Raw genomic sequence first — 23,263 nt, 5'->3', positions numbered from 1 at the left:
AATTCCAATGATATAAATGACAGTCGTTAGTTTATCCAGCAGTGTGCAGTACCCACCAAGGTTATCATGAAATCAACAATAGACATTGTACAGATTCTAACTGTTCAAACACACAGTGTTTTTTCTATATTCTTTTTAGACTGTTTATATTAAGGATTCCGTGGATGGCCTTCAAGTAATGCATTAATGTAAACATAATTTGAGCTGTGTTTTACTAAAATGTAATGGCAGTTGATGACAGATTATCGACATTGGATTGCTGTGGACTTGTGAAAGTGATGAGAGATAGTTGGCAATGATATATGCCCATTAGATGTTTGTTAATACTGAATGTCAGACAAGAGAGTCTGACTGTGTACCAGTATGTATTTGTCCTTGAAAGACAGTTTACTTAATTTTTCACTAACGAAAAAAAAAGTGAAATGTTTTTATCTAAATGTAGCAATAAATGTTAAATCAACGCAGCATTTCAGCTTCATGTATGTTAAAAAACTTTAAACCCCCCCCCCCAAAAAAAAAAAACCAAAAAAAAAACCAAAAAAAAAAAACCCAGCAAGATAATTTATTAGTTAGGAGTATATGTACACATATTTATTTTATTTTCCATTCATCTGCAGCTGCCTCTCAACTTATTCATACCATGTTGACTGTTAACCCAAAGAAAAGAGCCACGATTGAAGACATCTGCTCTCATTGGTGGACTAATGATGGCTATGACTTGTTGCTAGGCGACGATGGACCGTCTCCTAGGAGATCACCAATGATGCAGAGGATCTTAGAAAAGATGCACAGTGTGTCTCTATCTTCTGATGAGAGTTTTAGTGACAATGATAGTCTGGAGGGAAACAGAAAATCATCATCATCATCATTGGACTCAAAACTAAAAGGAATTTTGAAAAATGCAAGTGATAACGTCTTTACGAGTGAATTATCAAGAGAAGTTAGGAGTGAGACAGTTTTGCATGTGCAATGTCAAAATGACAGTATTTTGAGAAATAAACAGGAGCATTGTGTAAAAGTTGTAAATATTAGCGCCAAACCCAAACGTAGTATTCTGAAGAAACACAGCAAGTACAAAGGAGCCGACAGCGGATGCGTTATTGATGACAGTTGCCATAACAACAATGATGAAATTGATTGCGGTGAGAGTGAGAAGAAGAGGAAACTGAACAGTAGAATGTCTGATGACGAAGAAGATCAAGGTGTTAGGGATTTGGACTTCAAAGCAGGGGACGAAACAAACGACCAGGCAGCAAATATCGTCACTCTGACAGAAACAGTTGTCAAGCCAAAAGGAATACTAAAGAAAAACTTGAAAACGCAGAACACGAGCACAGCGTATAGTTATCAGACTTACAAGTATATGCAGACAAGTTCTTCTTCGTCTTCATCAACTCAACATCAGACAACTTCAACTACGACTAAGACAGTCACAAGAAGAAAAGGAATCTTGAAAAATTCTAGTAAATACGAAAGTAAACAGTTGACAGATAAACACTGTAGTGCAAGTAGTCATTCTTACGACAGCTCAAGTCCGGACAGTCTGAGCAGCGACGGTTGCGTAACGGGCGGGACGTTTCATGGGAACGGAAAAATTACCATCAAAGTAGAATGCATGGATAAAGATGGGAGTGAAATTAATAGAGTTGATGGTGACACTGACAGACAGGAAGTATTAGATGTCTATAAACAAGCTCTGAAGATTACTCAAAGTCTTCAATAATCCCATCCTGAACAGATAGTATTCATCGCTGTGACAAAGAATCCATGTTTTATACCTGCCATCAAAACTCCAAGGTGCAAATTTTGGAACATGGGGTTGGGGTTTTCTTATGTTTGGCTATGAAACACCAATTATAAAGTTTCAATTTGAGATATGTGGTTCACATTTCATAAATAGAACGTTGATTGAACAAATTTTATTCCCCCTAAAAATTAAGTGTTCTGTCATTGTGTTCATTTATCAGTAGAAAAGGAATTTTCAATGTTCATAGCCATAAGATAGTTCTTGTGATATTAGAGAGGTTTAGATACATGTTTGAATACATATTAGTCTGTAAGGTACGTCGTGACGGGGCGCCCTCACACATCGGTCAAACACATATGTGTACTGGAGCATCATCGTGCAGGCGTACACATTATGACTTGTACAAAATTGTGTTTAGTTACGCATTCAGAACACTAATGTGAAAGACAGTGGAATGTGCATGCGTGCGTTGACATCTTCTGTCCAGAAGGCCAAAACACATGACTTTGTTTTCCAAACATGTTGATATTTCTCAGTATTTTTGCCATTTTCCTGCAACTACCCAAGTGAAAAACCGAACAATTAGTTTACAGTTATGTTTCCGAACTTTGATATAAAAATTACGAAGAAAAGAAAAATGAAGAAAAATGACAAAATCTTAACAAATATTTACAGTTATGTGTAGGTTGTCATTTGTACGTAGCCGCTTCTGATACAGAATGCGTGGGTTTCCTTCGAATCACGTGACTGAGGCTATGCTTACAGAACACATAGAGATACATGGATCTAAACCTCTCTATCACAAAGTTTCAAATACAACCAAATTGTTCTTGTTAGGATGAAATAACAAATTTGCAGGTGCAATTTACATTAACATGTAAAAAATACAATTTTGCATAAATTACTATTGTTGATGACGGTGTAAAATATAGTGGAGCCTGTTTTTGCAAGATATATGATAACTATCTCAACGTAGATTTCATTTTTATTTTAAAAAACATTGTGTACTTATTACATACATTGCAATATTTTCATTGCTACCCTAGGAATTTACTTTTAATTTGCATACACACATTAACACCTGTTAAGTCAACTTTAATATGTAAATTAAGTCTCCAACACCGAACATTCCATTGTCATCAGAAATATTTATTATTATTATAGTTATTATCCTTTCTTGCCGAATTTTCAAAGAGCTAAAAATTATATTTTTGTCGTAAAACTGTGCAATGTTATTGTTTTAAGAATGTGTTGCATGAAGCTGCAATATTTTTGTCAGTACTTGTGAAAAAACAACTGTTGGTTATTTTTTTTAATGTTTGCCACTTGGTGGCGCCCTACAATGCAAATTGCTATCATTGCATTGATGATGACAATCATCTCTTCCCAACCATTGTAGAAATCTACAGAGTCCATGACTTTTAGTGTAACTCATGTAGACCAGTCATTTAATGGTAAATGCAATTTTTAGTGCCAAGTAGGTTACAGTAACACTTTTTATTTTGATAGAGTAAATGGTTTATTTAGTGTACAGTACTTTAAAGAAAGATTTATGACTAGAGAATTACCTGATCTTGTTAATTTGTAGATATTTAGTACATCAACTCATCATTGATTATTGAAATCTTTCAATATCGATCTATCTTTGTCGTTCTGTCACTGTCTCCTCTCTTTCTTTTTTCGTTGGGGGCAGTATTGTCCAATCAAATTCACATCCACAGATAGAGCCTCAAACCAAACTTTGTTCTTCATAAGTGTGAATATTTACAGTATAAATAAGTTACAACATACACACCATCAAGTGAGGTGTGTGGACAGTCTTCTTTTTTAATCTTTGGAAAGACTCCAGTGTGTAAACTAACTAAACCCCTGTCACACCCATTCTACACTTGTTTTAGTAATACTTGGGCACTAGACACTTAAATAGAATTCCGGAATTAACAATAGAAGAAGACAAACCCTTCAAATAGAATTCCAGAAATAACAATAGAAGACAAACCTTTCATATAGAATTCCAGAAATAACAATAGAAGACAAACCCTTCAAATAGAATTCCAGAAATAACAATAGAAGACAATCCCTTCAAATAGAAATCCAGAAATAACAATAGAAGACAAACCCTTCAAATAGAATTCCAGAAATAACAGTAGAAGACAAACCTTTCATATAGAATTCCAGAAATAACAATAGAAGACAAACCCTTCAAATAGAATTCCAGAAATAACAATAGAAGACAATCCCTTCAAATAGAATTTTCCAGAAATAACAATAGAAGACAAACCCTTCATATAGAATACTCCTGGAACCATGTATGATGACAAATCTACCCTGTGGTGCACCCATCACCAGTCTACTGACAATTGTGATAAATCACATGACCTCAAATAAAAATGAACTTAAGAATGATTTTGTGGGACAAAGTCTCTTGGACAATATGAAATGTAATTTTGACATGATTTCACATAAATATGAAATTGTAATTTTTGTGTAGTGCCCGCCATAGCGTGACAGGGAACACATATTTGTTCTTGCTAGCGCCCTCATCAACCACCAAACAAAGAAATCTTTTGTTTTGCTTTGCAACAAGAAACTCGAAGTCTTTCCATATCTTCCATGATTTCTTATTATATAAAATTATATTGTGCCATTTATAATATTAAGTTGAAATATATTTGTATGATTTTCAAGAAATATGAATGAAATATGAATATCAAGATATGACATGACATGACATTTAATTGAAAATAAATGTTTAAAATTATCAACTATGACTAACGTTTGTGTATATGTATATATGTCAGTTTGTGTATATCTGTCTGTATGTAAGTTTGTATGTGTTTGTATGTATGTATGTATGTACATGTGTAAGTTTGTATATGTATGTATGTATGTGTGCGTGTGTGTGTGTATGTATGTATGTACATGTGTAAGTTTGTATGTGTATGTATGTGTGTATGTATGTTAGCAGATGTGACCAATCATTCATTTGTAATCTGTTAAAATAAAGTTTACTGTTTAATGGGAAGTATAATTTGAGATCCAAGCAATTATTTTCTTTAGGCCTAATCGGAACCACACAATATTTTGTTAGGCCTTACCTACATTCACGAAACGATCATTGTCACATGCTTTACAGAAAAAAAACAATAGGAAATCTTTCCTTGTCACAGAGGGCGCTGTTGATGAAATCTATAAATTATGGATATCATACTTTAATAGTATGCGCGTTTAACTTCCATAGAAAAACCAACTGATAATGCTAAGATAGAATAGAACACACGTTTGACCCTAGCAATAACCTGGATTGAAGCCGAATATTTGAGTTTCACCATCTCGCATTTGGTGTCTTCTTACTGATAGTGGAGCCATATTATTATTACATTGTATGCATTATTCTTTGTTCAGGACCAACCTTTTTATTATACTGTACTGTCAGACAAGTTTGTTTCACCCAAATTCTATTCTACTTACTTGTACATTTTTAAAAATTTTTTTTGCAAATACTGTTTGATACATGCGCCCTTGAAAACAAATTAAGTAACTTTGGACAGAAACAACTCTATAAAAATTGTCATCATTTTGAGGAATGATACCATGACTGCCCTCGCCATTCCTTGTAATATTAGAGTCTTGAGTACAATTGCCACACAAGAAGTTGTACACATTTTGCTTCCCATAAACAAATGTCACAGTTCTTCGTATCTCACCATGAGGGCGCTATTCAACTAAGACCTAGCTAATGGATGGCCACCAATTTCAACTACAGCTGATACTGACAATGACATTCATAATGAACCGACCAAACACACCACTCCTCTCTTTATGTCAACTTCTTCAGACAGAATTCTCTTTATGAAGTTACACACGCTTGTTTATTGCTTTTTTGTCTTTTTTGTATAAACTGTTAACAAGAACAGATATTTTATACATTTTTGGAAATAACATCACTCCTTTTTTTTTAAAAGCAGTTAAAAGTTTCAGTAGTAGGATTCCAAAATAAAAATCCTTATTCAATATATATTATTTACAAATCCATAGGAGATGGAAAAGATGGTTTTGTACAAACAGATACAAATTTTCCAAGATATCTTCTGGTTTTTTTCTTCTTCCAACTAATCTAATAAAGCATGGACGGTTTCTGAATTTGGAACGCTTTGGTCCTGTCATCGTCACGGGAACCAAAGGGTATATAAAAATAGACACACACCCCCAGAACAAACACATACACAAATTCTTTAGAGGGGGGAGAATTCTCCTTTGTAAGTATAGTATAAGTCTGATTCACACACACAAAAATATATATAAATTTCCCATGCACAATATATACTGTGCAAAATGGAAAGTTAGGCAAATTGTAATAGCATGAGGAAAACAACAACCCTAATATTAGGCTGTGAAAAAGCAAAAAAAAAGTGAAACAAAGTTATGGAATGTCACACAAAAATAAAGAATGTAAATTACATCACAAAAGCTGCTAAAACTCCTACATGTTAGTATTCTGTTTTGATAAAAATCACATCTTCATGAAGATTTCTTTTCAAATTCATTACATTTTGTAAAATGGAAAATGCTAACATGTAATCAGGCATTATGTACATTTCATCATAATGAAATATTGTGGTGCATTTCAGCTAATGTAGATAATATTTGGCAAAAGCTGTGATCATGCAATCACTTCATTTGGCATTTCTGTACATTTAAACATTTCTATGTACACTGGTAAAAAAAAAACTGTTAGTTTTTTTAAAATTGTTGTCACAGAAACAATACAATAATTTAAAAAATCACTACAAAATGGTAGGCACTGAAATATACACACATGTAATGAAATAAACAAACAGCCTTGGACAGTAATTGGCAGTTGTGACTATGGTATCCACTAGGGACTGGGGTCAAGGTGGGCTATATCATTAAAATAAAGCTCTCCCAGTGACCAACTCTTCCAATCTCATTTACCGGTATATCGTATTTGTAAATACAAATATGCACTGAATAATAATAGCACCAAGCACTGTCCAGAAATTGGCAAAACCTTTTTTGGACAAAAGGATTCAATCTAAAAAATAAAAATTACACTGCGTGTTGATTTGCCATTGTAATGATCAATTTTTTAGGTGAATGCAAATATCTGTTAAATACCCATGTGGGTGTTGTTTAATATGCATTTGTAAAATTTGAGCTAGTCCACATTTCAAAGTACCAACGTGGGTGCTCGGTAGTTTCACAAGCCCAACAGATTAGGTGGTTTATTTTCACACACCTATGACAGTCATGATATTTTAAATGACCCATGTGGTAATGATACACCCATGTGGGTTTTCTATCTTTTCATTATACCCATGTAGGTACCCATGTGGTTTTTTTTTTTACATTTTTCATACACTCATCCAAATGGTAAGATATATTGGCATTCATGGAGGAAATACAGTATTTTGTCATATACCTGTCTTGGGGTGCAATGATATTTTACACAAAATAACGATGTTTTGCACGATGAAAATAGAAAAAGACACATTCATTAAAGGGATATTACTTTAAACGTGAATTTGCTTCCATGCTTTCCATGCATGTGTCAATATTGATACAAGAAAATGGACAAAATAAGGGTACATAGTTTTATACCCTGGTCTTGTTTACTTTGTGTGACCACATCATTGCATATGTAATTAAACTGTTTGACTAGCGTAATAAAAACTAAAACACAACGGACAAATACTACTAGTATCTCACAAACGGGTAATTAGGGGGTAAAAATTGGATAATTGTCCCAAAACTATGAATTATTCAATGTCCTATCAGATAGGTAGTATGTCGTGACTATTAAAGTCACTTTGATTATATCGGTGTTTCTTCTAACCTGTGATAATTATAATACTGTCATTACACACTCAAAGAAATGTAAATTTTGTTGTATGCTAGAATTTATTACATGTACTTTGATCTGATTGTCAAAACCAACGAAAAAAAAGGCACAAAAGCATTTAGGATATGTACTCTGTTGATGGCGGATACAAATTAGGCTGACTATCTGATCAAAAGCCACATGAAGTGCTGAGATGAGTTTTATTATTCGGCAGCTTGCTGTTCTTCCACTGCTGGTTCTGCTGGTGCTTCTGCAGCCGGCTCTGCTGCTTCATCTTCCAACTTCACATCATCAGCATTCTTAATCTTCTCTGCTGGGATAAGGCTGTCGATAGATTCACCAGCAATCAGTTTCTTCTCCATCTTAACAAGCAGACTGACTCCATTGATGACCATCTGCACTAGTTCAACTTCAGAGTAGCCCAGACGATCAGCATTGGAGATATCGAAAGTACCGTCAGTGGATGCTGTGTCAACACCACCTGTACCACGTTTTTGCAGCCGAAGGTTATCCAAGATTTCAGAGAACTTGTCATGCTTGCATAAGTTGACGAGTTTGACATGAACGCCACCACGCAGACCAGTACCTAAGTTAGATGGACAGGTTAGGACGTAACCTAGATGCTCATTCCACATGAATTCCTTGCCAGCTTTCTTGATGGAGTCTTCTACCTTTTTCAAACCATCACAGAAGCGAGTGAATACTCTCTTCATGTTGCCTCCCTTTTCCATGGAGATGACTCTATAATGATCTTCTTCATTTACCCACACAAGGAAATTCTTATCGTTGTTGTGCCAAATACCACGTGCATCAGGCCAGTCGCGAGCCATGTTGGATGACAGAAGAAGGGGAGAGACTGGTTTGTCAAACAGGAAATGGTCCTCAATCAGGGCATCTTGCTCCTTTTCTGTCATACCCTTCAGTGGATAGTATTTACCCTTCAATGGACCATCAAGTGATGCTAAGGCATTTACGCCAAGCCTCTCAATTGCCCTCCGCTCAGCTCTATCACAAAATGGTGGTAGTGCATATCCACGGACACTACGACCAGTTCGTACTCTGGATGAGAGCACAAACTCTTCATCTAGGAGGCCATCACCTTTAAGATTATCTGCATTCAGATCGGTCTTGTGCGTGGCATCCTTACCATAGCCGCCATGACGTCCATCAATAATTGGATCAAATAATGGAGCGAAGGTGTCATAGCTCTCTTCATCACCAGCTACACAGCCTACTGTCATTATGAATGGATGGCCAGGATTGTCAACACCAGTCTGGATGGCTTCATCGATGGAGTATCCGTTTGGTGTCTTCTTGTCTTTAATTTGGTTGTAGATGTCTTCCGTTAAACACTTTGCCATCCAGTTGTTGTGCTTAGAAAGATCTGGATAGTTACTACTGAAAACTTCGACAGCTTTCTTAGCTTTCATTGAATCTGGATACAGATCTTCAATTGATTCATTGCTCTCTAATTTCTTCTCCATCTCAACGAGAAGATTGACGCCATCTATCACACCTTGAACCAACTCAACTTCTGAAAAGCCCAATCGATCAGCATTGGATACATCAAAGGTACCATCTGTAGAAGCAGTGTCAACTCCGCCAGTACCACGTTTTTGCAGTCGCAGGGCTGATAGGATATCATCAAACTTATCATTTTTACTCAAATTGGGTAACTTGACATGAACACCAGCACGAAGCCCTGTACCAAGATTTGAAGGACAGGTGAGGACATATCCCAGATGGTCATTGTGCATGAATTCCTTGCCCTCTTCCTTAATGGCATTTTCTACTTTGTTCAAACCATCACAAAAGCGTGTAAACACTTCCTTCATGTTGCCACCTTTCTGCATTGAGATAACACGGGTATGATCTTCTTCATTGACCCAAACAAGGAAGTTCTTCTCCTCGTTGTGCCATATACCACGGGCTTCTGGCCAGTCAGTGTGCATATTGGAGGCAGTAAGAAGTGGTGAGACTGGTTTATCAAACAGGAAATGATCTTCTATAAGTTTATCCTGGGTCTCAGCTGTCATTCCTTCTAACGGATAATAAGTACCCTTCAGAGGGCCGTCAAGTTTAGCAAGTGCTTCAGTAGTGATCCTTTCAACTTCTTTCCTGTCTTCTTTACCGGTCAAAGGTGGAAGTGCTAATCCTCGGATGCTGCGTCCAGTACGGACACGAGATGACAAGACGTACTTCTCGTCAAATACGCCCTCACCTTTCAGATTATCAGGGTTTAGATCTGTCTTGTGCTTGGCATCCCTGGGATAACCACCGTGACGAGCATCGATGACAGGATCAAATATTTCAGCAAAGGTCTCGTAGCTTTCTTCGTCACCGGCAACACATCCAACGGTCATGATGAAGGGATGGCCAGGATTCAAAACGCCTGTACGAATGACTTGCTCAAGACTGAATCCCTTTGGTGTTTTCTTATCTTTCAGGAGCTTGTAGATGTGAGGTGTCATGCAGTTTGCCATATGGTTGGTGTGTTTGGATAGGTCAGGATAACCTTCAAGTTCTGGATCCTTTTTGGCACCTGGAACAAGATCGTCGATTGATTCTCCCTTTTCAAGAGCCTTTTCCATCTCAACAAGCAGCTTGACACCATCAACAACCAACTGCACCAGCTTAACTTCAGATTTGCCAAGACGATCAAGATTGGAGATATCGAAGACACCATCAGTTGATTCTGTATCTACACCTCCAGTACCACGTTTCTGAAGACGAAGTGCTTCAAGGACTTTACTGAACTTGTCATGCTTGGCAAGATTGGGTAATTTGACATGTACGCCTGCACGAAGACCAGTGCCAAGGTTGGATGGACAGGTCAGAACGTATCCAAGATGTTGATTCCACATAAATTCATAACCCTTCTCCTTGATTGCCTTCTCTACTTTGTTCAAACCATCACAGAATCGAGTGAATACAGCTTTCATGTCTCCACCCTGCTGCATGGAAATGACTCTAGTGTGATCTTCCTCGTTTACCCAGACCAAGAAATTCTTATCGTCATTATGCCAGATACCACGTGCGTCAGGCCAGTCACGAGCCATTCTTGATGCAAGTAGGAGTGGAGATACTGGTTTGTCAAATAAGAAGTGGTCTTCTATTAACTTTTCTTGCTGTTCATCTGACATACCAGCGAGTGGATAGTATGTGCCTTTAAGTGGCCCATCAAGACCGTCTAAGGCGTCTGTCACAATCTTTTCAACATCTCTTCTCTCTGCTCTGTTGCACTGAGGTGGAAGTGCATATCCACGGATGCTGCGACCTGTACGAACTCTGGACGAAAGCACATAGTTAGGATCTAGATCATCGCCTCCGCAGAGATGCTCTGGGTTGAGATCTGTCTTGTGTTTTGCATCCTTCTTATAGCCATTGAAACGACCATCAATAACAGGATCAAAGAGATCAGCAAATTTGACGTAGGAATCTTCATCTCCAGCTACCATACCAACAGTCATGATAAATGGATGGCCTGGGTTGTCAACACCGGTCTGTATAGCCTGGTCTAAGGAGAAACCGGACGATGTCTTCTCTTTGCTCAGCTTAGTGTAGATTGCAGGTGTAAGACATTTTGACATCCAGTTGTTGTGTTTCGACATGTCTGGATAGTTGGGGTCAGCTCCTCTGTAAAAATATAAAAAAATACATATTTCAAACTACTATTGGTCCACATTTTGTTTTACAATGTGTAGAATTTTAGATACATATAATAATACATGAAAGAATTACCAATAATATAATAAAATTAAGAATGAACCAATTAAGAGAAAATTAGAGCAAATGATGTGGGGGGAAAAAATCTAATAGGTTCCACTGAACATGTAAATTTAGCAATATTCACAACAAAAACAGAGGATTAAATTAGGTAAATGTTTTAATGAATTTCACGGATATGATCACATGATAAACACATTGTACAAATAGAATACAAATTTCTATATGGAATTAGAATATCGAATACTTTAGTTGATGAATAAACATAATCATTTTTCTGATTTGATAAGAATTGATAGCTGATTATATATATTCTAAAATGACATTTGAACAGTAGAAATTGAATATCAGTCAAATGTTATAGTCATAATTTCCATCATTGTGCCTATGTATCAAACACAAATACCGTGCTGTAGCGATACAATAAATTGCATACATATATCACAGCAATAATTCTTGTCATGTTTGATATTTCCTCTGCCATAAATTGTGAAACAGAAATGTACAATGTATAACTACAACATAACATACTTATCACAACGCATCAATAAATCAAAATATCTATAAAACATAAATAAAACGTTATCCTAGCCCCTCCCTACCAATCAATAATAAACATGATTTATGATAGATAAGAATAATGTCGTAATATTCCACACAAGGAAATTATTTTAATATTTCTAAAATTATTATTCATCTAAATTAAAAAATATCTAAACCATAGAAAAAAGAATTGCATGCATGTATGTATGCACATAATGATACATAATATAGAGAATAACATAAATGATAGAAATATCTATAGAAAAATTCTAATAATAGTATATTTCATGCATAAATTGATATGAACACTAATCTACTGTAAAGTACATCAAACAAATCTGTTTCTTGTATGTCGGTATCTTATTTCATTTTATCTAAGGATGACATTTTGAGGAATATTTCTATTAGTATTACTGAAGAATGATAGCCGATAATTTCATAAAATTATGAATCACAGTACAGGCATACAAGAAATAGATTTTTTTCTTTAACATTATCTACAGCTACTTAGTTTGGAAAGCTGTCTACACACACCACCTGGTTAAATCATACAAACATCTAGACTACTTTACTACACACAATACATACTACATCAACACAATAAACAAATACTAGTTACTACAGCGGGTGTCACAGTGTACTATGTTGATTGTTTTACCTACCCCATGGTATTACCATCTATACTATTGTTAATATGGTTAGTGTTAGAATCAGGTGTTGCATCCCTGTGTATGCAATACAACATAGTTGGATTAGTAAGACTAGAGTGATATCACGTATCATTCCAACAATATTTTTATTTAAAAACAAGTGAATAGTGAATATTTGCTGGTACATCTGATGCAAGCTAGCATTCGGATATATATTACCATGTAATACCCTACGTAACAAAACACTTTTACACAATAGAAACACTGCTAGCATTTTGTGCTTTAATGAGCTCAGTGTAAAAAATGCACTGAACTATTTAATGTGCTGCACATACTGATTCAATTTGCCATTGAAATACAGAAAAATTACTCACTCAAACATCAATATTAATCAAATGATATGAAAAAAAAAATTGAAAAAGTTAAATACGCAAACTGTGTATACTGATTCACAACTAATATTTAACATCACAACAAAATATTATGCAAGCTGTCAAAAATATGACAGTCTTGAAAATGGTGAATTTTTTTTACTAGAACTGATTACAAGTGAAAAGGACTTTCAATTTTAGATTAAAAACTGTGCATTCACTTAACCATTACTGTGTATAGACACGGTGTAATATTATAATACATACACGGAGTGCTTTACTTTGATTACAGTTTTTACATATGGATATTACAAGGAAGAGAATTTTTTCTTTTTCTTGATTTAATACTTGCAAGCATGCAGTATGTTTTTTTTACAACAAAGTATATACCATACATATTAACAGCATGCTGAGCAAGAATTAAGCAGTGATACATACTTGACATAGCAGAGTGAAATAAAGGATGGAAAAAGAGAGTGGATATATTAAAGATAAAACAGTAAGAGTGGCGCGACTTAAAAGCAAAGGAGAAGCAAGTTTTTCATGAGCTGGAATATTAGCACCTACCCTACACCATTATCAGAAATGCTAGCAGGTTTAGAAGTGGCATTATCAGAAGATGGAAGAGCATTCCCAGATTTGGGTGCAGAAGTGGAGTTAGATTGAGACTTTGGTGAAGGTTTAGCACCTGAAGAATCAGTATTATTTGTTGCTGTATCAGGCTTGGTAGCAGGCTTCTCTCTGCAAGCAAGGGTTAACAAAGAAATTACAGTATTTGCAAACTAAAGAAAGACAGAACCGTACCATACTGCAAGAGATCATAGAGACTAAAAGACACCAGATAGGCAAAAAATTAAACATAGAATCTAGATTCTACTTTCCATTCCAAAGTAATACATTGGCTCAGCTGCTGTTAATAGTGTTATACCATCCTCAAGTTAAATAGCGCAAAGGGAGTCTTAACATTTTGCTATCAGTACACCTAATGTATTCCATTATTTATTTTTTAATCAAAAATTCAATTTCTCTATCTGTGATAAAAAGCCTGAAATAAATTTTGAAAAATTTTACCAAATAAATGCACAGACTGTCAGACATGTAGACTAAAGTTCAGTCTTAGATATCTATAATTCAAAAATAAGAAGTTTGTAGTAGTCTGTACTGCGTGAGATTCATATAGCTGATAGTATGAAGAAAGATATTTAGAACAGAAAGCGAAGACTTCAGATTAAAGTCTGGCAATGGTTTTTACTGATCTGACAGGTAGATATTTAATGCCTTTTACGGTGTAATGGTACATCGTTGCCATGACATTCACGATATAGCCTAACCTGATTATTCTTTCTACTCTGTCTTAAAATACATCCCATGACAAGGATTTGCTTCTATTAAAGATCACCTGCATTTCTCCACCACAAACACAAAATAGCTCTACTATCTGCCTGAAGAATTACGACATGACACTGTAGAATATGTAGTTCTTAGGGTCAAAAGTTTATGAGCCACTTGAAATTAAAAACATTAAAATCAACTCATAAAGTTCCTGTACAGTCAACAGATTCATGTTGTGAATACAGATTTGAATTAATATCAATATTTCAGAAAACTAATAATGAAAATTTAAGACAAAAAGTGATATTATTACTGTTACTGCATGGCTTTTATTCTATATATTATTTATTTAAAAATAGATGTTTTGATTCACATACAGCTTCAGATCATTGATAGTAATAAAGTCCTTCTTTTTAAATTTTCAATTAATAACCCAATCCTTAGCAGAAATAAATATCAATATAACTGATTTGATTCTTGCACTTGATAAGTATCAGGTAGCCATCTTTGAAGTATTGTAAACAATCCAAATACTGAAGATAAAATTATCGTCCCCATCAATTTTATAAATCTTATAGATATTGGCTTAAAGTTAATGTTTTTCACTACAGTATTATTACATAAATACCCTATAAACCCTTTATCACGCTGTAAATACTACCAGCACTTCAAAGACCACCATTATTTGACTGTCAATTACTTTTCATGTTTATTTTATGATTCATATTGATTTATATATTTATTTCATGAGGCATTCTGTACTTCACTGACCATCCTCAATTGACTGTCAATTACTTTACATCATGTTTATTTTATGATTTATTCTGATTTACATATTTATTTTAAGAGAAGTTTTGTACTTCACAGACCACCATCAATTGACTGCCAATTACTTGGCATGTTTATTTTTATGAGTTAATTTGATTTACATATTTATTGCACAAGACATTTTGATGTATACATTCATGAGTTATTGTGATAAAAGATAACATATCACATTAAATTATACACTATTTCACACCCTTCTGATGGTAAGGTAAACATTATTTTACCATTTTGGATTATTGATAGGAAGATATATGTGGTGTTAACATTTACATATGATTTGATGTTATTGATGCATTCACAATATCTAAAAGCTGCTCAAAATGTATTATGTCGTAATAATTAGTTCTTGTATCATGACCAAGGGTTCAAATTACTAAGTAATATTTCGCCTGTTCGGGCCTGTTTTTACCCGACCTCGTGAACATTTTAAAGGATATTATGTTACAAATGCACATCAGGATTTGATTAAGAAACAAAATTGCTTTTCCATACCATGGTAACCATGTAATCATCTCTCTCCAAGTGTTCAAAGTTGAGAAAAGATTTTGGAAAAAATTTTGCAAAATGAGAAAATTGATATATGCTTAATCAAATGCAAATTAGGTTGTGTTTGAAAAAACTGTGTTTGCCTTTATGGAGGCATGACATTTTCATAAGACTGGAGTTTACAACATTATAAAACCTGATCAAACAGTAATATGGAGGAGGTCTTAAAAACAAAAATTGCAATTAAGATAGACTAAGCAGTATGCCAACACAACTGTCATAAAGCTGTTAGCGCGGGACGTATATGTGTTATGATAACATTTCTCAAAAACCCTCTAGGGATTAGCACAGAGGCATAGTGCTGTTGGCAATCATATAATGTGTTTGATGTTAGCAAACATATATGTGTTATGATAATATATTTCTAGTCTCGGTTACCCAGACTCTCACTGCAGTGGCCTCTTCTACGTGACCACCCAGACAAGAGTCTGGGGAAACCATGTTTCAACTACCCTGCGCTGGGATCACATGTAGTACATTTCTTCCAAGTCATAAAAAGTGGGCTTACGAGGCCTGTTTGTTGTAGTTTAGATGTATGATACTTGAGAGGTAATGTCGCCAAAAGTACCCAAATCGTTTAGCCTACAATGTTGGATGTATTTCCCTGCATGCACTGCTCTGATCGGTACTTCCTGCGCGGGCAAGTTGGAGTCTCATTTCCCCCAGACTCTCGTTTGGGGTGGTCTCATAGGCAGAGCCCCCAGTGGTGAGAGGCTGGGTAACTGAGAATACAAAAACCCTCAAGAGACTGGCCTGATGAAGGTGTAACGAACACATTATAATGACAAAACTAAAAATATGAATTGGTAATTATCTAACAACAATGAGAGACTAGTTGCCGTGACGGGCATTCAACTGTACATAGTGATGAAAAAAAACCCGCCAACAATGACAAGTCAAACCTTTGTTGCAGGCAATTAGAGAAATCTAACAAATTGTTTTGAGTTAGTCAGGTATCCATGGACACAGCCCAATTGCCACAGACGTCAGTTACTAAAGGTTATACATTTTATACTGAAAGAGAAGCCTTAAAAATGCTTATCCTTATATTAGATAGAAAATATCAAGAGTTTTTAATCAACATTTGAAGATTTGTGAGTAATTACACAGCATTGCATCCCTGTAGGTTATAGGAAATATTGGACATGAAGATACAATACTATGAATGTAATCTACCCAGTACTGCCTCCAGAGTCTATGTTACTTATTTCCTGCTACATAAAAAAGCACAGGAAAGAAACGGCCAAAAAGCAACGCAATGGCAACAGGAAAATCATGTGTTGTGTCTGATGAAAGGGTGTCTGGCTACAAGTAACATGTTGTTCTACTACTCAGAATTGTAAAAATAAAATATTCATATCTGTAACTTCAAGAAATATGCAAATATGCTTTTTATAATGCAATGGTTTTGTTGATTTGAATAAAGGGGTGGATAATTCATTTGAAATGTGAGATGTTTACCACATAAGGCACTCAAAATGACCAATTTGCTTTGAAATATTTTTAAAATATGGTTAAAATATCAGGATCTAAATAGTACTGTAGCTGTAACAGAGTACATCTCATCTTAAAGTCGATAAAGGATTATCGCTTCCCTAGTATGTAAATTGTTGAAATTGATTGCAATTACAGGTATTCATACAAGAACAATGAATAATGAACATATTGTCATTGGGAAAGTTTGCAACAATTATCATTATGTTAGGGTTGATCTCACAATGTCACACAAGCTCAACAAGCGAACTTTATTCAGGGGGGGGGGGTCTGGTGTCAATATGATCACTGAACTTCATTTTCACACTTCTAAACAAATTTTGAAAACTTTCACGCCTTCAATGATAAAAGCTTGTGTTTTCTACTGAGAAGTTGATAAGGTGATAAAAATTTACTTCTTATGTGAGATACAGTGCTGTATTTCTGGTAGTATTTTGATGTGTTTACATCATCTCAGTAAACAGGTTCATAAGGTTGGCACTTGTTTTTACATTGCATCATTCAATCATAGTGGTGTGACCGCTACAATTTTGATCATGGTTTTAACGTGTGATGTTGCACTTGTGAATGTCCGTTATGGGGAGGAAGTTTTGGCCTAAAAAACAAACGTTGTTCGTTCATTGAGCTTGTGCGATCACCCCCTACTGACACTGTTTAATCAGTCCAGATTATAAACAGTTTAATAGTTTTTCTTGACGTCAATGGAAAACAAAAATAAAGCTTTGAAATCTGCAACAGAACATGTCACTTTTACATGTAGTAATTTGCCCAAATAAACAAAATTGTATAATTCCAATAACTCAAGCTCAATACCTAGTTTTTGACCAACCCTGAATTTTTTTATGCAGTTAGTGAGAAATATATTCCAAAAAACTTACAACCCCCCCCCCCCCCTCTCCCCCACAAAAATTCTCATTTCTTAATAAATTGAACAAACCGCTTTTCTGAAAGGTACTTGTAATCAGTAAATCAGTCATTGCATTTAATTTCTCGTGTACTTACATATTCTTAACATGCAGATACATGTAAAATCCATTTTTATTAAGTTCTACAATCAGGTAAACTGATGGATAGATAACTAATCCGATTTTATACAAAATAAAAAACAAACCTGCCTTCATTATCAATTTATCTGAAGTACATTTCTGTCATTATAAATTATCATCAATTCTTAGGTAACTTAAACCCTTTCCTTATTCTATTAAATACCCCTAACAATTACATCACAAAATTGTTACTCGCAAACGATATTCATCAGTGTTTTTCTTCACAACAAAAACTCAAAAATAGGAAAAACAATTGAATGACATTATACATTTCTCAAATTGTCTTGAGTCTGAATTAAATTATGTTTTCATTTGTAGATATGATTATTTTCAGATTCCGAATTTCATATTTCCCTATCAATTTAACGGATCATTCAATAATCAAAAAGAAAATATTTTGTTCATGAATATTGATGATGAAAATATATCTTAAGATTCAGTCAAGGGACTTATTGATAAACTGTATAATACAAAAGTATCATTCGCATATATCTAAAATATATTTCTTGAAAACACTGCATTATATAAAAATATTTTATTACACAATATCATGTGACACAAATAATATTAATGTTCATATTTTAGTTGTAAATTTCTGTTTGAATGTATCTTTCTTTGGTGGGTGAGTGCAGAAGTATAGTGATTCACTCCAAAAACAGTTTGTCTTTGCTTTGTGCATACTCACCACCACTACTACATAACAAATTATATAGGTCATGGCAATCAGGACACACTAAATTTACTTGTTGACTTAGTGTAATTGTAATACTGTTAAGTATGGCATCATTAAGTGTGAATGTGTAGGTGGCAAAGCAGCAGGAAAGAGGATTTCTTATGTCTAGCAACACCATAACAACTTAGGTATTTATGTTAGTAATATACACATCTCAGACAAAAACCCTACATAAAATTCAAATTTTTTAAAACTACTGCTAACAACCTATCACTATCTCTACATTACTACACCATATTCTATTGTTTTTTTATTTCTTTTGCAAAGATAATAGGTTGACCTACCCAGCAGCATCTGCATTTGAGCTGTAAGGAAAATAAAAAGCATACAGAGGAGACAGCAAATTGTTAGTTGCTATGGAAACAGAGCCATTTTGCTGGGTAGCACAGAGCAGGGTTGTAGTTACAGGATATTTTGTGTATGGACGTATATATTATGTGTGTGTACGCATATATGTTGTGATGTGTTTTGCAAAAACAATCACCAAGACAACATAAACTGATTAAGCCATGCAGGGAATGCCTGTGAGATATTACTTAGCAGAATAATGGAGGATGCAAGTGTTAGTGAAGCAATTTGAATGAGTTGAAAGGTTTTGGTGGTTTTTTTCAATGATTTTAATCCCCTACACATCTACCATCAACGTAAAAATTAATAACATGCTAGTGTAGCATGCATCAACATGAGTGAAATACATAACAAAATAACCATCAACCAAACAGTACAGTACAAATTAAAACCAACAACATGGTGACTGATAAACTGTTATAACATATTAGTTTAATAACCAGAAAATGTGTAAATATAACTGAGTATATTGAAATATTAGATAACAGTAATGATGTATGTGTTATTATGATAATAAATCTCAATGTTTTTGCTAAGTTTGGGGATCCCTGGTAACAAGAAAAGGGAGAAAGAGGTAACAATAGCAGTGTTTCCCCCATAGAGTCAGTCTATGGTAATTCTGTTTGGGAACCCAGGTAAAATGACATGGGAACCCCAGTAGATTTGTACTTAGTTACCACTCTTAGCAAAAACAATGAATCTATTATTAAATTACTATATTAATTATGATACAACGTAGTTAATGACAAGATTATAACCTTTTACTTCAAAACTGGTACATGTATCACCAACAAATATTTGTTAAATTTAAAACTTATATGATGAAATGAGATTATTTTATTTAACCCATCCACTGATAAGATAGATAATCACTTAATCTCTTCTTTTTTTTACATACTGACAGTATATATTTTATTTCCTTTATTTTTGTATTATCATTTATTTCAACAAAAGTTGAAATGACACTTTTTGAATTGATCAAAATAAAAACACAAAATAATCTGAAAAGAAACTCACTTCAGTGAATGGGTTAAAAAAAAAAAAAAAAAAAGATTCGTAAAAAATAATGAAGTCAGGTGAAAAATGACTGATTATTATTATTAGTTGATGAAAGGCATCCTATGGCCCCAAAAATGTATGTGTACCATACAGTACTGTTTTACAAAGTAAAATAACTATTTAAATTATTCTTGACCACAGGACATCCATATATTTAGATTTGCTGACAAGAAATTCATGTTCCCCAAGACACTTCTCAGATGAAAATTTGAAAACTGATTGTACCATCAATCTGTCGAAATGTAAGAACAATATACCGTCAAGATTGTTGCTAAAATTTATCGTAAAATGAGTATCGGGGTAGATCTATAAGGTTTTGTTTTCATCACACGCTTATTAACCCTGTACAGATGTACAGGAAGATACCTGGATATGTTGACATTCTATGGTCAAGAATACCAGTAATGTAATAACAGTGGGATATTCATTCCTGTTCCAATATTTGTACCTTTTTTTTTCTTTTTTTTTTGCAAGGAATGTTTGAATCATCAAATTCATAGCATTCCAACAAAAGCATGAATTGAACAGCAATTTACTTGTATTTGGTTTTTAGATGTTTCAACTTTACCTGGCTGTTCACACTGAGTTTATTGTCAGACATTTACATACAAATTTACAAAAGCAGTTGCAACCTAAGTAATGAAGAACAACTGCAAAAAATGAACAAATAGTGAAACCATACGTTTTCAATGAAAGCCAATCATGTGGTAAATACTGGGTGAGGTAGACTTTTATAATTATTCAGTATCCAGTCTCTTTTGTGTTGTTATCTCACCGGCCATTGTATCTAGGTTGGGGTGTGTGAACTGCCAAACTATATACATGGACCAGTATTGTACCAAACACAATAGAGAGAGTACCATATCCCAATGTCACTACACTGCTAAATTATAAGTGGCTTATCTCTCAACATTGTCAACAAAATAATGAGTTAATCATGGCTATCCATGACAATACGCCATTCAAATCCAACCTTTTACAGGTCAATAGTTGTTAAGGTTAAATGTCACTTCATGAGAATTTTGACAAAAATATTTGACTTAAAAACAGAAAATGTAGATTTGAGTTACTTAAAACAATACTGACAAATAAGATTAGTGTAGTTTGTTACCTGTCTGTGCTTACATGCAACATGCACTAGTCTATATTTGTTTTACGTCTGTAGAAATGATTTGTTTGCGAAATGTCACTGACTACAAAAGTGCTTATCCTCATTATGTGCTGCTGCCCAATGGCGGTGACATGTAGAAAGAATTGCTATCAAGTTGTTGTGACGGTTTACATTACTTGTTCACTATGTAGTTTATAGCTACAGTCTCTAGATCTGCATTACACGTGTACTTACTTTGGCATGCCTGCAATAAAGCAAAAAACAGAAGAAAACTGAAGTTTAGACACGAGTAATATCATAAATATAACATTTGCATGCCGTGACATTTCAGTTCATGATACATCCGGTGCAATGTTTCGAAACGCTAATGAAACGGAAGGGCAGAGAGCAGAGCGGATTTTGTTTGTCACGGCTTCAAAGTCGGGTTTGACATTAAAATTTTCTATGTCTTCGAAACGAATGTGACTAACTTCATTTAAAATTCTCTTTAAATACGTGACCAATTCAACATGTCCTTTTACATTGTTTGATCTATTACCATGGAAACAAACGAGGTGTGAAACGGTCTATTTTCTTGACTAGTTAAACTGAGAACCGTTATGTTTCTCCTGATGACAAGGTCCGTGATCAACATCATCGCAATTTCTTATAATTAATGCATGAATACAAGTATTTTGTTTTCGGTAGTGCTGTTCCGATTTCTTTCCCTCGGTACTACACCAGTCGTCTGATGATGTTGTCATCGTCGTGCAAGAGTGTACGTGTGGGGAACTGAATACGGGTAGAAGGCCGGAAGTTCGAAAATTCAAGGTTTTGATGCAAAATTTTGGACAATAATCAAATACAGATGCATGCGTGTCTGCCTTGCATTATTGGCAATACAAATATTCCATTCAAAGATTGTAACAGCAAATTTGTATGATTGATATATCTAAACGTGCGTTATAGAGTTCATTCTAGTGCAGACGATTGGGCTCAGAACACCGCGAAATGGCGTAGTGTGACTGTCAAAACCCTTTAGAATCACAATATTACTTGATGCGTGATGTTGTGAACCTTACCTCCATCGGTCTTGGATCCTCCACAGCCCATTCTGACAGCGTTTCCTGAGAAAAAGTGTATTAAAAATCAGGAAAATTACGTATATCCAAGGAATACTTCACACAAAATACAGCATCAACCCTATTCCTCAACAGCAACTTTTCGCTATGCAAATTGCGTGAAATGCCTTTATTGTTGTCATAGCGACAATTGTAAATGTATGCGCTCATTCGTCTTATTGTTGTCATGTGATACAGATAGGATGTATTGATTGGTCGTTTTTATTGAGCGGCAGCTGGCGGGTTATTTTGTTACTACATCGATCGATGTTGCTGGCTTGTAATTTCTTCAGCAAGTCAGTCAGTGTCAACTTTAAACACACACGTTTCATGTGGTATTACGGCCATAGGGCTTCTGTAACCCTTCTTGTTTGTGTTTCTTCGAAAGGAAGAATTGTAATAAAGAGGATAAAACGCCGACCGGTGATTTAACATTGTCCTGAATTGACCGCGTTGGGTAGCTAGGCTTGGTGCACCTCGGCCTCGTAAAACTAAAAAGTACGTGTTTGGCCATCGTGTCAATGCTTTTTCGAACGGAACACGTACGCATGGCAATGACGATCGATATACCGCAAATATTTACTAGGCAACAACAAACAGTAACTACAACAATGAAACACAGGGTATTGTTCTGCTGAAAAGCGATATTTACCTATGAAACGAGCCGGGGTGGTACCTATCATGAACAGGATGAGAGAAGTCCTTCATTTAGAAACAGATAAACCCCGAGTTGAGTCCTGGATAACAAATTACAAACTAACAACTT

General features: G+C 34.8%; 2 protein-coding genes across 3 annotated transcripts in view; one reads left to right on the top strand and one right to left on the bottom strand.

The window, feature by feature from the left end:
• Nucleotides 1–4,499, top strand: part of LOC144450871 (NUAK family SNF1-like kinase 1) — a 30,283-nt gene extending 25,784 nt beyond the window's left edge. For both annotated transcript variants that reach the window (XM_078141654.1, XM_078141725.1), the window contains one exon: nt 618–4,499. In XM_078141654.1, coding sequence (XP_077997780.1) covers nt 618–1,723 — 1,106 coding nt within the window. In that variant the 3' untranslated portion in view covers nt 1,724–4,499. The remainder of the gene's footprint in view (nt 1–617) is intronic.
• Nucleotides 4,500–5,598: 1,099 nt separating this feature from the next.
• On the bottom strand, nt 5,599–21,637 carry LOC144442957 (creatine kinase, flagellar-like). The gene is made up of 2 exons (XM_078132334.1): nt 21,632–21,637; nt 5,599–11,246 (listed from the first exon to the last, which is right to left on the bottom strand). Exon 2 carries the CDS (start codon nt 11,219–11,221, stop codon nt 7,814–7,816), a length of 3,408 nt encoding a protein of 1,135 aa, XP_077988460.1. The 5' UTR covers nt 11,222–11,246; nt 21,632–21,637; the 3' UTR covers nt 5,599–7,813.
• Between the last annotated feature and the right edge of the window lie 1,626 nt (nt 21,638–23,263).

Source organism: Glandiceps talaboti, chromosome 1 (assembly GCF_964340395.1).
Source record: "Glandiceps talaboti chromosome 1, keGlaTala1.1, whole genome shotgun sequence".
In the NCBI taxonomy this organism is placed as follows: Eukaryota; Metazoa; Hemichordata; class Enteropneusta; family Spengelidae; genus Glandiceps; species Glandiceps talaboti.
The sequence above is the reverse complement of the archived record's forward strand: the minus strand, read 5'-3'. Positions and strand labels throughout refer to the sequence as shown.